This window comes from Lampris incognitus, chromosome 5, assembly GCF_029633865.1.
Source record: "Lampris incognitus isolate fLamInc1 chromosome 5, fLamInc1.hap2, whole genome shotgun sequence".
In the NCBI taxonomy this organism is placed as follows: Eukaryota; Metazoa; Chordata; class Actinopteri; order Lampriformes; family Lampridae; genus Lampris; species Lampris incognitus.
This window is the reverse complement of record NC_079215.1, coordinates 211,430-228,414: the sequence shown is the minus strand read 5'-3', so window position 1 is coordinate 228,414 and position 16,985 is coordinate 211,430. Positions and strand designations below refer to the sequence as shown.

Below are 16,985 nucleotides of genomic sequence, written 5' to 3'. Positions count from 1 at the left end.
TAGCAGGACATCATGAAAAGATGTACCCCATGTCCAGACACAGAGAAAACAGAGCTTAGTAGGACACCATGAAAAGATGTACCCCATGTCCAGACAAAGAGAAAACAGAGCTTAGCAGGACACCATGAAAAGATGTACCCTATATCCAGACACAGAGAAAACAGAGCTTAGCTGGACACCATGAGAAGATGTACCCCATGTCCAGACACAGAGAAAACAGAGCTTAGCAGGACACCATGAAAAGATGTACCCCATGTCCAGACAAAGAAAAAACAGAGCTTAGCAGGACACCATGAAAAGATGTACCCCGTGTCCAGACACAGAGAAAACAGAGCTTAGCAGGACACCATGAAAAGATGTACCCCATGTCCAGACAAAGAAAAAACAGAGCTTAGCAGTACACCATGAAAAGATGTACCCCGTGTCCAGACACAGAGAAAACAGAGCTTAGCAGGACACCATGCAAGGATGTACCCCATGTCCAGACACAGAGAAAACAGAGCTTAGCAAGAAACAGTGAAAAGATGTACCTCATGTGCCATACACAGAGAAAACAGAGCTTAGCAGGACACCGTGAAAAGATGTACCCCATGTCCAGACACAGAGAAAACCGAGCTTCACAGGAATCCATGAAAAGATGTACCCCATGTCCAGACACAGAGAAAACAGAGCTTAGCAGGACACCATGAAAGGATGTACCCCATGTCCAGACACAGAGAAAACAGAGCTTAGCAGGACACCATGAAAAGATGTACCTCATGTCGTGACACAGAGAAAAGAGAGCTTAGCAGGACACCATGAAAAGATGTACCCCATGTCCAGACACAGAGAAAACAGAGCTTAGCAGGACACCATGAAAAGATGTACCGAATGTCCAGACACAGAGAAAACAGAGCTTAGCAGGACACCATGAAAAGATGTACCCCATGTCCAGACAAAGAAAAAACAGAGCTTAGTAGGACACCATGAAAAGATGTACCCCGTGTCCAGACACAGAGAAAACAGAGCTTAGTAGGACACCATGAAAAGATGTACCCCATGTCCAGACACAGAGAAAACAGAGCTTAGCAGGACACCATGAAAAGATGTACCCTATGTCCAGACACAGAAAAAACAGAGCTTAGTAGGACACCATGAAAAGATGTACCCCGTGTCCAGACACAGAGAAAACAGAGCTTAGCAGGAAACATTGAAAAGATGTACCTCATGTGCCATACACAGAGAAAACAGAGCTTAGCAGGACACCGTGAAAAGATGTACCCCATGTCCGGACAAAGAAAACAGAGCTTAGCAGGACACCATGAAAAGATGTCCAGAATGTCCAGACACAGAGAAAACAGAGCTTAGCAGGACACCATGAAAAGATGTATCCCATGTCCAGACACAGAGAGAACAGAGCTTAGCTGGAAACAATGAAAAGATGTACCCCATGTCCAGACACAGAGAAAACAGAGCTTAGTAGGACACCATGAAAAGATGTACCCCATGTCCAGACACAGAGAAAACAGAGCTTAGCGGGACACCATGAAAAGATGTACCCCATATCCAGACACAGAGAGAACAGAGCTTAGCAGGACACCATGAAAAGATGTACCACATGTCCGGACAAAGAAAACAGAGCTTAGCAGGACACCATGAAAAGATGTACCGAATGTCCAGACACAGAGAAAACAGAGCTTATTAGGGCACCATGAAAAGATGTACCCCATATCCAGACACAGAGAGAACAGAGCTTAGCAGGACACCGTGAAAAGATGTACCCCATGCCCAGACACAGAGAAAACCGAGCTTCACAGGAATCCATGAAAAGATGTACCCCATGTCCAGACACAGAGAAAACAGAGCTTAGCAGGACACCATGAAAGGATGTACCCCATGTCCAGACACAGAGAAAACAGAGCTTAGCAGGACACCATGAAAAGATGTACCCCATTTCCAGACACAGAGAAAGCAGAGCTTATTAGGGCACCATGAAAAGATGTACCCCATGTCCAGAGACAGAGAAAGAAGAGCTTATCAGGGCACCATGAAAAGATGTACCTCATGTCCAGACACAGAAAAAACAGAGCTTAGCAGGACACCATGAAAAGATGTATCCCATGTCCAGGCAAAGAGAAAACACAGCTTAGCAGGACATCATGAAAAGATGTACCGCATGTCCAGACACAGAGAAAACAGAGCTTAGTAGGACACCATGAAAAGATGTACCCCATGTCCAGACACAGAGAAAACAGAGCTTTGCAGGACACCATGAAAAGATGTACCCCCTGTCCAGACAAAGAGAAAACAGAGCTTAGCAGGACACCATGAAAAGATGTACCCTATGTCCAGACACAGAGAAAACAGAGCTTAGCAGGACACAATGAAAAGATGTACCTCATGTCCAGACAAAGAAAAAACAGAGCTTAGTAGAACACCATGAAAAGATGTACCCCATGTCCAGACACAGAAAAAAGAGAGCTTAGGAGAACACCATGAAAAGATGTACCCCATGTCCAGACACAGAGAAAAGAGAGCTTAGGAGAACACCATGAAAAGATGTACCCCATGTCCAGACACAGAGAAAACAGAGCTTAGCAGGACACCATGAAAAGATGTACCCCATGTCCAGACACAGAGAAAGCAGAGCTTATTAGGGCACCATGAAAAGATGTACCCCATGTCCAGACACAGAGAAAACAGAGCTTAGCAGGACACCATGAAAAGATGTACCCCATGTCCAGACAAAGAAAAAACAGAGCTTAGCAGGACACCATGAAAAGATGTACCCCGTGTCCAGACACAGAGAAAACAGAGCTTAGCAGGACACCATGAAAAGATGTACCCCATGTCCAGACAAAGAAAAAACAGAGCTTAGTAGGACACCATGAAAAGATGTACCCCGTGTCCAGACACAGAGAAAACAGAGCTTAGCAGGACAACATGAAAAGATGTACCCCATGTCCAGACACAGAGAAAACAGAGCTTAGCAGGAAACAGTGAAAAGATGTACCTCATGTGCCATACACAGAGAAAACAGAGCTTAGCAGGACACCGTGAAAAGATGTACCCCATGTCCGGACAAAGAAAACAGAGCTTAGCAGGACACCATGAAAAGATGTACCGAATGTCCAGACACAGAGAAAACAGAGCTTAGCAGGACACCATGAAAAGATGTACCCCATGTCCAGACACAGAGAGAACAGAGCTTAGCTGGAAACAATGAAAAGATGTACCCCATGTCCAGACACAGAGAAAACAGAGCTTAGTAGGACACCATGAAAAGATGTACCCCATGTCCAGACACAGAGAAAACAGAGCTTAGCAGGACACCATGAAAAGATGTACCATATGTCCAGACACAGAGAAAACAGAGCTTAGCAGGAAACAGTGAAAAGATGTACCTCACGTCGATACACAGAGAAAAAAAAGGTTAGCAGGACACCATGAAAAGATGTACCCCATGCCCAGACACAGAGAAAACAGAGCTTAACAGGAAACCATGAAAAGATGTACCCCATGTCCAGACACAGAGAAAAAAGAGCTTATTAGGGCACCATGAAAAGATGTACCCCATGTCCAGACACAGAGAAAACAGAGCTTAGCAGGACAACATGAAAAGATGTACCCCATGTCAAAAAAGGCGAAACAGAGCTTATTATAGCACCGTGAAAAGATGTACCCCATGTCCAGAAACAGAGAGAACAGAGCTTAGCAGGACACCATGAAAAGATGTACCCCATGTCCAGACACAGAGAGAACAGAGCTTAGCAGGAAACAATGAAAAGATGTACCCCATGTCCAGACACAGAGAGAACAGAGCTTAGCAGGACAACATGAAAAGATGTACCCCATGTCCAGACAAAGAGAAAACAGAGCTTAGCAGCACACCATGAAAAGATGTACCCCATGTCCAGACACAGAGAAAACAGAGCTTAGCAGGAAACAGTGAAAAGATGTACCTCATGTGCCATACACAGAGAAAACAGAGCTTAGCAGGACACCGTGAGAAGATGTACCCCATGCCCAGACACAGAGAAAACCGAGCTTCACAGGAATCCATGAAAAGATGTACCCCATGTCCAGACACAGAGAAAACAGAGCTTAGCAGGACACCATGAAAGGATGTACCCCATGTCCAGACACAGAGAAAACAGAGCTTAGCAGGACACCATGAAAAGATGTACCCCATGTCCAGACACAGAGAAAGCAGAGCTTATTAGGGCACCATGAAAAGATGTACCCCATGTCCAGAGACAGAGAAAGAAGAGCTTATCAGGTCACCATGAAAAGATGTACCTCATGTACAGACACAGAGAAAACAGAGCTTAGCAGGACACCATGAAAAGATGTACCCCATGTCCAGACAAAGAGAAAACACAGCTTAGCAGGACATCATGAAAAGATGTACCCCATGTCCAGACACAGAGAAAACAGAGCTTAGTAGGACACCATGAAAAGATGTACCCCATGTCCAGACAAAGAGAAAACAGAGCTTAGCAGGACACCATGAAAAGATGTACCCTATATCCAGACACAGAGAAAACAGAGCTTAGCTGGACACCATGAGAAGATGTACCCCATGTCCAGACACAGAGAAAACAGAGCTTAGCAGGACACCATGAAAAGATGTACCCCATGTCCAGACAAAGAAAAAACAGAGCTTAGCAGGACACCATGAAAAGATGTACCCCGTGTCCAGACACAGAGAAAACAGAGCTTAGCAGGACACCATGAAAAGATGTACCCCATGTCCAGACAAAGAAAAAACAGAGCTTAGCAGTACACCATGAAAAGATGTACCCCGTGTCCAGACACAGAGAAAACAGAGCTTAGCAGGACACCATGCAAGGATGTACCCCATGTCCAGACACAGAGAAAACAGAGCTTAGCAAGAAACAGTGAAAAGATGTACCTCATGTGCCATACACAGAGAAAACAGAGCTTAGCAGGACACCGTGAAAAGATGTACCCCATGTCCAGACACAGAGAAAACCGAGCTTCACAGGAATCCATGAAAAGATGTACCCCATGTCCAGACACAGAGAAAACAGAGCTTAGCAGGACACCATGAAAGGATGTACCCCATGTCCAGACACAGAGAAAACAGAGCTTAGCAGGACACCATGAAAAGATGTACCTCATGTCGTGACACAGAGAAAAGAGAGCTTAGCAGGACACCATGAAAAGATGTACCCCATGTCCAGACACAGAGAAAACAGAGCTTAGCAGGACACCATGAAAAGATGTACCGAATGTCCAGACACAGAGAAAACAGAGCTTAGCAGGACACCATGAAAAGATGTACCCCATGTCCAGACAAAGAAAAAACAGAGCTTAGTAGGACACCATGAAAAGATGTACCCCGTGTCCAGACACAGAGAAAACAGAGCTTAGTAGGACACCATGAAAAGATGTACCCCATGTCCAGACACAGAGAAAACAGAGCTTAGCAGGACACCATGAAAAGATGTACCCTATGTCCAGACACAGAGAAAACAGAGCTTAGCAGGACACAATGAAAAGATGTACCTCATGTCCAGAGAAAGAAAACACAGAGCTTAGTAGAACACCATGAAAAGATGTACCCCATGTCCAGACACAGAAAAAAGAGAGCTTAGGAGAACACCATGAAAAGATGTACCCCATGTCCAGACACAGAGAAAAGAGAGCTTAGGAGAACACCATGAAAAGATGTACCCCATGTCCAGACACAGAGAAAACAGAGCTTAGCAGGACACCATGAAAAGATGTACCCCATGTCCAGACAAAGAGAAAACAGAGCGTAGCAGGACACCATGAAAAGATGTACCCTATGTCCAGACACAGAGAAAACAGAGCTTAGCAGGACACCATGAAAAGATGTACCCCATGTCCAGACACAGAGAAAACAGAGCTTAGCAGGACACCATGAAAAGATGTACCCCACGTCTAGACATAGAGAAAACAGAGCTTAGTAGGACGCCATGAAAAGATGTACCCCACGTCCGGACAAAGAGAAAACAGAGCTTAGTAGGACACCATGAAAAGATGTACCCCATGTCCAGACACAGAGAGAACAGAGCTTAGGAGAACACCATGAAAAGATGTACCCCATGTCCAGACACAGAGAAAACAGAGCTTAGCAGGAAACCATGAAAAGATGTACCCCATGTCCAGACACAGAGAAAACAGAGCTTAGCAGGACACCATGAAAAGATGTACCCCATGTCCAGACACAGGGAAAACAGAGCTTAGCAGGACACCATGAAAAGATGTACCCCACGTCCAGACACAGAGAAAACAGAGCTTAGCAGGACACCATGAAATGATGTACCCCATGTCCAGACACAGAGAGAACAGAGCTTAGGAGAACACCATGAAAAGATGTACCCCATGTCCAGACACAGAGAAAACAGAGCTTAGCAGGAAACCATGAAAAGATGTACCCCATGTCCAGACACAGAGAAAACAGAGCTTAGCAGGACACCATGAAAAGATGTACCCCATGTCCAGACACAGGGAAAACAGAGCTTAGCAGGACACCATGAAAAGATGTACCCCACGTCCAGACACAGAGAAAACAGAGCTTAGCAGGACACCATGAAATGATATACCCCATGTACTGCTGTGTATTAAAAGTTTTTTCCTACATCATATAATGTGTGTGCGTGTGTGTGTGCGCGCGCGTGGTTCCAGAGTGCTTTAATCATATTTGTCATTCCCAGGCTGGAGTCCCCGACACGGACCCTGACCCTGGAGGCCCCCAAGGGTATTGAGGTGAGTGCTGGGGTTGGAGACTTCAAGGCCTCCTGTAGGAAAGACCTCTTGCTGCAGTCCTCAGAGGGAGAGGTGAGAACCCGTGTGTGTGTGTGTGTGTGTGTGTGTGTGTGTGTGTGTGTCTGTGTCTGTGTGTGTGTCTGTGTGTGTATTGATATGGGTGTGTAGGTATCAGAGGGCTGAGGGTTGTGTCTGTGTGTGTGTGTGTGTGTGTGTGTGTGTGTGTGTGTGTGTGTGAATTGATATGGGTGTGTAGGGATCAGAGGGCTGAGGGTTCTGTATGTGTGTGTCTGTGTCTGTGTCTGTGTGTGTATTGATATGGGTGTGAGGGGATCAGAGAGCTGAGGGTTGTGTGTGTGTGTGTGTGTGTGAATTGATATGCGGTGCTGAGTAGTGCTGGGTAGTGTTTGGTAGTTCTGGGTAGTGCTGGGTAGTTCTGGGTAGTGTTGGGTAGTTCTGGGTAGTGATGGGTAGTGTAGGGTAGTGCTGGGTAGTGTTGGTGTAGTGCTGGGTGGTGTTTGTGTAGTGTTGGGTAGTGCTGGGTAGTGTAGGGTAGTGCTGGGTAGTGTTTGCGTAGTGTTGGGTAGTGTTGGGTAGTGCTGGGTAGTACTGGGTAGTGTTGGGTAGTGTTGGTGTAGTGCTGGGTAGTGTTGGGTAGTGTTGGTGTAGTGTTGGTGTAGTGCTGGGTAGTGCTGGGTAGTGCTGGGTAGTGTTGGGTAGTGCTGGGTAGTGTTGGTGTAGTGCTGGGTAGTGTTGGTGTAGTGCTGGGTGGTGTTTGTGTAGTGTTGGGTAGTGCTGGGTAGTGCTGGGTAGTGTTGGGTAGTGTTGGGTAATGTTGGGTAGTGTTGGCCCGCTTCATTAAAGGGCCTTATTAGACTAATGAGCGTCATCAATCCAGGCGACCTTGTCCTCCTTCCTCCCCTCCACGTCTGATGCCTCTCTCGCTCCACTCCTCCGTTTGGGAGGCGACGTCATTAAAGCTGCTCTGATGAGGCACCCGTCAGCTCAGCTGCTGCTGTGAGCACTGTTTGTTGTAGTGTGTATGTGCTTGTGTGTGTGTGTGTGTGGAAATGTGTGTTTGTGTGTGATTGACCATGACGGTGGCTGTGGTGAGAGAGGCCCATTCTCCTGTTAGTTACTGAGTTAATGATACAATCTGCCTCCATGGGTAAGCAACATGGCTGCATGACACACACTCTCACACACACACACACACACACACACACACTCTCTCTCTCTCTCTCTCACACACACACACACACACTCTCTCTCTCTCTCTCTCACACACACAAACACACACACACACACAGACACACACACACACACACACACACACACACACACACACACACACACACACACACACACACACACACACACACACATTTGTACTTTTTGGGAGGACCCCTCATTGACTACATTCATTCCCTAGCCCTTGACTTGAACCTTAACCATCAGAACTACATGCCTAAACCTTACCCTGACCTTAAAACTGACCTTAACCCTGACCCTAACCCGGACCCTAACCCTAAACCTAACCTTAAAACTGAACTTAAACCTGACCCTGAACTTAACCCTAACCTTAACCCTGACGTTACAACTGAACTTAACCCTGACGCTAAGCCGGACCCGAACCCTAACCTTAACCCTGACCTTAAAACTGAACTTAACCCTGACCTTAACTCTGGCCCTAACCCTGACCTTACCCCGGACCCTAACCCTGACCTTAACCCTGACCCTAACCTTACCCCGGACCCTAACCCTACACCTAACCCTGACCTTAAACTGAACTTAAACCTGACCCTGACCCTGAACTTAACCCTGACCCTAACCCTAACCCTAACCCTAAACTTAACCCTGACCTTACAACTGAACTTAACCCTGACCCTAAGCCGGACCCTAACCTTAACCCTGACCTTAAAACTGAACTTAACCCTGACTTTAACCCTGACCTTACCCCGGACCCTAACCCTGACCTTAACCCTGAACTTAACCCTAACCTTAGCCCTAACACTGACCCTGACCTTAACTCTGGCCCTAACCCTGACCTTAACTCTGGCTCTAACCCTGACCTTAAAACTGATGATAACCCTGACCCTGACCTTACCCCGGACCCTAACCCTAACCTTAACCCTGACCCTGAACTTAACTCTGACCCTAACCCTGGCCCCGGAACCTAACCCTGAACTTAACCCTGATCTTAGCCCTAACACTGACCCTGACTTTATCCCTGACCTTAACTCTGGCCCTAACCCTGACCTTAATTCTGGCCCTAACCCTGACCTTAAAACTGATGATAACCCTGACCCTGATCCTGACCTTAACCCTGACCCTAAAACTGAACTTAACCCTGACCCTACCCTGGACCCTAACCCTAACTTTAACCCTGACCTTAAAACTGAACTTAACCCTGACCCTAGCCCTAACACTGACCCGGACCCTAACCCTGACCTTAGCCCTAACACTGACCCTGACTTTGACCCTGACCTTAACCCTGAACTTAGCCCTAACACTGACCCTGACTTTAACCCTGACCTTAACTCTGGCCCTAACCCTGACCTTACCCCGGACCCTAACCCTAACCTTAACCCTGACCCTGAACTTAACTCTGACCCTAACCCTGGCCCCGGACCCTAACCCTAACCTTAACCCTGATCTTAGCCCTAACACTGACCCTGACTTTATCCCTGACCTTAACTCTGGCCCTAACCCTGACCTTAATTCTGGCCCTAACCCTGACCTTAAAACTGATAACCCTGACCCTGATCCTGACCTTAACCCTGACCCTAAAACTGAACTTAACCCTGAACTTAACCCTGACCCTACCCTGGACCCTAACCCTAACTTTAACCCTGACCTTAAAACTGAACTTAACCCTGACCCTAACCCTAACCTTAAAACTGACCCTAACCCTGACCTTACCCTGACCCTAACCTTAACTTTGAACTTAACCCTGACCCTAGCCCTAACACTGACCCTGACCCTAACCTTACCCCGGACCCTAACCTTAACCCTGACCTTAGCCCTAACACTGACCCTGACTTTAACCCTGACCTTAAATCTGGCCCTAACCCGGACCCTAACCCTAGCCCTAACACTGACCCTGACTTTAACCCTGACCTTAACTCTGGCCCTAACCCTGACCTTACCCCGGACCCTAACCCTAACCTTAACCCTGATCTTAGCCCTAACACTGACCCTGACTTTATCCCTGACCTTAACTCTGGCCCTAACCCTGACCTTAATTCTGGCCCTAACCCTGACCTTAAAACTGATGATAACCCTGACCCTGATCCTGACCTTAACCCTGACCCTAAAACTGAACTTAAACCTGACCCTGAACTTAACCCTGACCCTACCCTGGACCCTAACCCTAACTTTACCCTGACCTTAAAACTGAACTTAACCCTGACCCTAACCTTAAAACTGAACTTAACCCTGACCCTAACCCTGACCTTACCCTGACCCTAACCTTAACTTTGAACTTAACCCTGACCCTAGCCCTAACACTGACCCTGACCCTAACCTTACCCCGGACCCTAACCCTGACCTTAACCCTGACCTTAGCCCTAACACTGACCCTGACCTTAACCCCGGACCCTAACCCTGACCTTAACCCTGACCTTAGCCCTAACACTGACCCTGACTTTAACTCTGACCTTAAATCTGGCCCTAACCCGGACCTTACCCCGGACCATAACCCTGACCTTAGCCCTAACACTGACCCTGACTTTAACCCTGACTGTAACCTTAAAATGTACCTTAACCCTGACCCTGACCTTAAAACTGACCTTAACCTGGCCCTAGCCCCAAATCCCAACCTTTAAACAGACCCTTAAAAAAGGGAGGACTAATCAAAATGTCCTCACTTTGAAAAAAAAAGTCGGTAACACTTTAGTATGGGGAACGTAGTCACCATGAATTAGGTGCTTATTAGCATGCAAATTAGCAACATATTGGCTCTTAATTGGTCATTATTACATACCCATTAATGCCTTATTCTGCATGGCCTTATTATACAACCAGTAAGCCATTAACTATGAGTTTTCCCTCTATAACCTCAGAATTATTGCTTATTAGTAGTACCACCTCAATATGCTTTGCTTAGTATGGACTTTATAAGGTGGTAGTACCACAAGAAGAGTTATTCTCCCTTACTAACACTTAATGAATATGCTCTGTTCTTACATAACAAAACACAAAACTACAAGTGTTCATAGTGTTAAATTACTGTAAATTAAGTTTTTGTTACTTAGAACATGTTCCCCATACTAAAGTGACATCTTGATCATTACTAATTCACTAGTAATTAAGTTTTTTTATGTTCCCCATACTAAAGTGTTACCAAAAAGTCTTTACGCTGACGGTTGAAACTCAAATTGGTTCTCACAAAGATAAAAGTACAAGTGCGCGCGCGCACACACACACCCCCCCCAACACAGAGCATGCCGACTGGACTGTGTGTGATAATGGCAGTGTGAGTGTGTTGAACACAACAAGTTAGTTGACACGCTTCTCCCCTCATCTCGGTTCTCATTTCCTCTCCGTCCTCTTTCCTCTCATCTCCCTTCTTATTTCCTGTCTTTCTCCCTCATCTCCTCTCATTTCCTGTTTCCTCTGGACTCGGTGAACATCCCATTAGGAAGGGTCTTACCTACACCTTAAGTGCCGATGACAGTCAGTCAGTGGAAGACGTGAAGACATGGCTGTTTGCAAAAAAGTTCACTCGGATTTTTTATTTTATTTATTTATTTATTTTGTGCAATAATGCAACGAGTTCCAATCCCAAACCCGAAACAGCACCGCCACTTCACCACGGGACTAATAACTGTGGCATCTACTGGGAAGCAATGCATGTTGGGATTTAATTCTACTGGATTAAGTGAAATGCAGTGGAACGAGATGAAATTGTTTTGTGGATTAAGCTCACAAGGTTACAAAGCAGTAACAGATCTGAACAAAAATATATTTCTATTTCTCAATTATTTGCTAAACACACAATAAAGGTTTTTTTTTCACTTACTGAATTTGGTGTATCTGCAATTTGCAGGGTACCCGCCTAATTAATACATATAATATCATATATAATATAATATAGATTACAACAACGAATATATATATATATATATATACATACACACATACTATAATGAATACATATATTTATATAATATTTATCTAATATATATAATATAGTATACCATCATATATATTATAGTAATTAATACAATTAATATATATATTTATATCAGATATAATATATAATACATATAAGATCATATATTATATTGATATAATATAATATCATATATCATATAATCTGCTACTACTTTCGGCTGCTCCCGTTAGAGGGCGCCACAGCGGATCATCCGTTTCCGTCTCTTCCTGTCCTCTGCATCTTCCTCTGTCACACCAGCCACCTGCAGGTCCTCCCTCACCACATCCATAAACCTCCTCTTTGGCCTTCCTCTTCTCCTCTTCCCTGGCAGCTCCATATTCAGCATCCTTCTCCCAATATACCCAGCATCTCTCCTCCACACATGTCCACACCATCTCCATCTTGCCTCTCTTGCTTTGTCTCCAAACCGTCCAACCTGAGCTGTCCCTCTAATATACTGGTTCCTAATCCTGTCCTTCTTCATCACTCCCAGTGAAAATCTTATCATCTTCATCTCTGCCACCTCCAGCTCCTCCTCCTGTCTTTTCATCAGTGCCACTGTCTCCAAACCATACAACATAGCTGGTCTCACTACCATCTTGTAAACCTTCCCTTTAACTTTTGCTGGTACCCTTCTGTCGCACATCACTCCTGACACTCTTCTCCACCCACTCCCCCCTGCCTGCACTCTCTTCTCCACCTCTCTCCTGCACTCCCCGTTACTTTGGACAGTTGACCCCAAGTATTTAAATTCATACGCCTTCATCACCTCTACTCCTTGCATCCTCACCATTCCACTGTCCTCCCTCTCATTCACACGTAGATATTCTGTCTTGCTCCTACTGACTTTCATTCCTCTTCTCTCCAGTGCATACCTCCACCTCTCCACGCTCTCCTCCACCTTCACCCTACTCTCACTACAGATCACAATGTCATCTGCAAAGATCATAATGCATGGAGACTCCTGCCTGATCTTGTCCGTCAACCAGTCCATCACCACTGCAAACAAGAAAGGGCTCAGAGCCGATCCTTGATGTAATCCCACCTCCACCTTGAACCCATCTGTCACTCCAGCCGCACACCTCACCATTGTCATTATCCTGCACCACTCTTACATACTTCTCTGCAACTCCCGACTTCCTCATACAATACCACACCTCCTCTCTCGGCACTCTGTCATAAGCTTTCTCTAAATCTACAAAGACACAATGTACCTCCTTCTGGCCTTCTCTATACTTCTCCATCAACATTCTCAAAGCAAACATCGCATCTGTGGTGCCCTTTCGTGGCATGAAACCATACTGCTGCTCACTGATCATCACCTCTCCTCTTAACCTCGCTTCTATTACTCTTTCCCAAATCTTCATGCTGTGGCTGATCAACTTTATACCTCTGTAGTTGCTACAGTTCTGCACATCGCCCTTGTTCTTGACAATCAGTACCAGTATGCTTCTTCTCCACTCCTCAGGCATCCTCTCACTTTCCAGGATTGTGTTAAACAATCTAGTTAAAAACTCCACTGCCATCTCTCCTAAACATCTCCATGCCTCCACAGGTATGTCATCAGGACCAACTGCCTTTCCATTCTTCATCCTCTTCATAGCTGCCCTCACTTCCTCCTTGCTAATCCACTGAACTTCCTGATTCACTATCTCTACATCATCCAACCTTCTCTCTCTCTCATTTTCTTCATTCATCAGCCCCTCAAAGTACTCCTTCCACCTTCTTAGCACACTCTCCTCGCTTGTCAGCACATTTCCATCTCTATCCTTGATCGCCCTAACTTGCTGCACATCCTTTGCAGCTTGGTCCCTCTGTCTAGCCAATCAGTACAAGTCCTTTTCTCCTTCCTTAGTGTCTAACCTGTCATACAACTCACCATACGCCTTTTCCTTTGCCTTTGCCACCTCTCTCTTTGCTTTACGCTGCATCTCCTTGTACTCCTGTCTACTTTCTTCATCTCTCTGACTATCCCAGTTTTTCTTTGCCAACCTCTTCCTCTGTATACTTTGCTGTACTTCCTCATTCCACCACCAAGTCTCCTTGTCTTCCTTCCTCTGTCCTGATGACACACCAGGTACCTTCCTAGCTGTCTCTCTCACTATTTCTGCAGTGGTTGCCCAGCCATCTGGCAACTCTTCACTACCACCCAGTGCCTGTCTTACCTCCTACCTGAACTCCACACAACAGTCTTCCTTCTTCAACTTCCACCATTTGATCTTTGGCTGTGTCTTCACTCGCTTCCTCTTCTTGGTCTCCAAAGTCATCCTACAGACCACCATCCGATGCGCAATATCTACGTTCTCCCCTGTCACCACCTTGCAGTCTCCAATCCCTTTCAGATCACACCTTTTACATAAGATATAGTCCGCCTGTGTGCACTTTCCTCCACTCTTGTACATCACCCTGTGTTCCTCCCTCTTCTTGAAATATGTATTCACCACAGCCATTCCCATGCTTTTCACAAAATCCACCACCATCTGTCCTTCCACATTTCTCTCTTTGACACCATACCTTCCCATCACCTTCTCATCACCTCTGTTCCCTTCACCAACATGTGTACTGAAGTCTGCTCCAATCACCACCCTCTCCTCATTAGGTACCCTCTCCACCACGTCATCCAACTCACTCCAGAATTCTCCTTTCTCTTCCATCTCACACCCAACTTGCGGGGCATATGCACGGGGAACATTCAGCAATAAACCTTCGATTTCCAGCTTCATACTCATCACTCTGTTTGACACTCTCTTCACCTCCAGCACACTCATGACACACTCTTCCTTCAGAATGACCCCTACCCCATTTCTCCTCCCATTCGCACCATGGTAGAAGAGTTTGAACCCACCTCCAATGCTCCTGGCCTACTCCCCTTCCACCTGGTCTCTTGTACACACAGTATACCTACCTTTCTTCTTTCCATCATATCAGCCAGCTTTCTCCCTTTACCAGTCATGGTGCCAACATTCAAAGTTCTGACTCTTACCTCCACACTCCTACCCTTCCTCCTCTCTTGCTGCCTCTGGATAGGCCCTCCCCCTCTCATTCTCCTTCGCCCAACAGTAGCATAGTTTAGACCGGCACCCTGCTGGTTAACAGTACTGGTGGTGGTCGTTGGTAACCCAGCCTCGACTACACACACACACACACACACACACACACACACACACACACACATATATCACATCATATATAATATAATAATTAATACATATATCATATATAATATATCATATTATATATAATATAATATATAATAATCGCCTGAATAAGTCAATGCTTTTTTTTTGTTGCTTTAAACGCATTTTCTCGCCAAGCAAAGCACGATTTCATCAAAAACGCTGTAGTTGATAAAGTGCCTCCTCCACACGTCTGTTACGCCGGTACAACACTGAGTAGAGGCATTAGCTACTCAGTTGCAAATGTGCAGTCAGTACTAAGCCAATTTCGGGTTACAAACCTCAGACAATGATCCCATATCATTCTGTTCACAACAAAGTCACACAACAGTTGTTTATCACATCTATAATAATGTGTCTTTTTTTTTTGTTGTTGACTGGAAGCCGTTCACATAATCAGCAGATCAAACCACCATCCTTGAAGTCTGGCATCAGAACCAGAACAGAGAGACCTTTGCTCCATAGTGACTACTCTTGTATCAGATAATCATTTCTCTTCATCCAATCTTTTACACTAAATTAAGAATTCACAGGAAGTTGGCAACGAATGCCCAGAAAATATGGAGAGTTGAACTTTTTTATTCATGGTGATTATATTATGATTTTATTTATGGTGATTATATTATGTTTTATTTATGATGATTTTATTATGTTTTTATTTATGATTATATTGTTTTATTTATTATATTATGATTTTATTCATGGTGATTATATTATGATTTTATTTATGGTGATTATATTATGTTTTATTTATGATGATTTTATTATGTTTTTATTTATGATTATATTGTTTTATTATATTATGATTTTATTTATGATGATTATATTGTTTTATTTATGATTGTTTTATTTATGATGATTTTAATGTGTTTTTATTTATTTTATTTATGATTATATTGTTTTATGTATGATGATTTTATTATGTTTTTATTTATGATTATTATATTATGTTGCTATGTTTTTATTTATGATTATATTATGTTTTTATTTATGATGATTGTGTTATGTTTTTATTTATGAGTGGCTGTGTGACCTGTGGTTAGCTGTTCACCCTGGCAGCCCAGACGGCGTCTCTCCTTTTGAGCCAGATCCAGTGGCTAGTCCTCTCAGCAGTGTCGGCTAGCTCTTTGATCACTCTCCTGTGGGCCTGCCCCCTGACTCCTAGTTCCCTCAGGAGTTTTGCTGTGGAGCTGGCAACAAAGCCCCTACAACCCACCTCCACAGGGCGCACCTTCACCTTCACCTTCCAGCCTCTGTCCTCTGCTTCGGCTGCTAGGTTGGCGTACCGCAGCTTCTTACGCTCGTATGCTTCATCGACTGCATCCTCCCAGGGGCCTGTCAGCTCAGTGATGTAAGCGAGCTGGCAAGAATTAGACCAGAGGACGAGGTCTGGTCGCAAGATGGTTGTTGCGATCTCTGTCGGGAAGATGAGCTTCTGGCCTTAGTCCACCCGCATTTCCCAATCCCTGGCTGAGTTTAGTGAGCCTAAGTCGGGATTTAGGTTGATTATATTATGTTTTATTTATGATGGTTATATTATGTTTTTATTCATAATGATTATATTATGTTTTTATTAATGATTATATTATGTTTGATTTATGATGGTTATATTATGTTTTTATTCATAATGATTATATTATGTTTTTAAATAGAGCCCTGTTCACATATCCATAACACAGGTTTAGATATTGTTGATTTCACTTAACTTCTTTGACACGAGTGGGCAACTGAATCAAAGGCGAAGGTAAAAACAAATATTTGGGTGATGCCCATTTCCTTTGATTTAATCCTTTTCCCCCCCTCCATCCTCCTACTTTTTTTTAAAATGCCCTCTCCTGTCTTCACCTCTGTCTCTACATAATGTCTTCTCTGTTCTGTTCTTTCCATTAGCTCCTCTCTTTAACCTCCTATCT

The 16,985-nt window shown here is 44.7% G+C and overlaps 1 protein-coding gene across 1 annotated transcript in view; it reads left to right on the top strand.

Annotated features, from left to right (window-relative positions):
• The window catches only part of LOC130112799 (zeta-sarcoglycan), a 605,973-nt gene that overhangs the window by 518,818 nt on the left and 70,170 nt on the right, over positions 1-16,985 (top strand). The window contains exon 6 of the mRNA XM_056280290.1: positions 6,687-6,810. Within this exon, the coding sequence (XP_056136265.1) occupies positions 6,687-6,810 (124 nt within the window). The remainder of the gene's footprint in view (positions 1-6,686; positions 6,811-16,985) is intronic.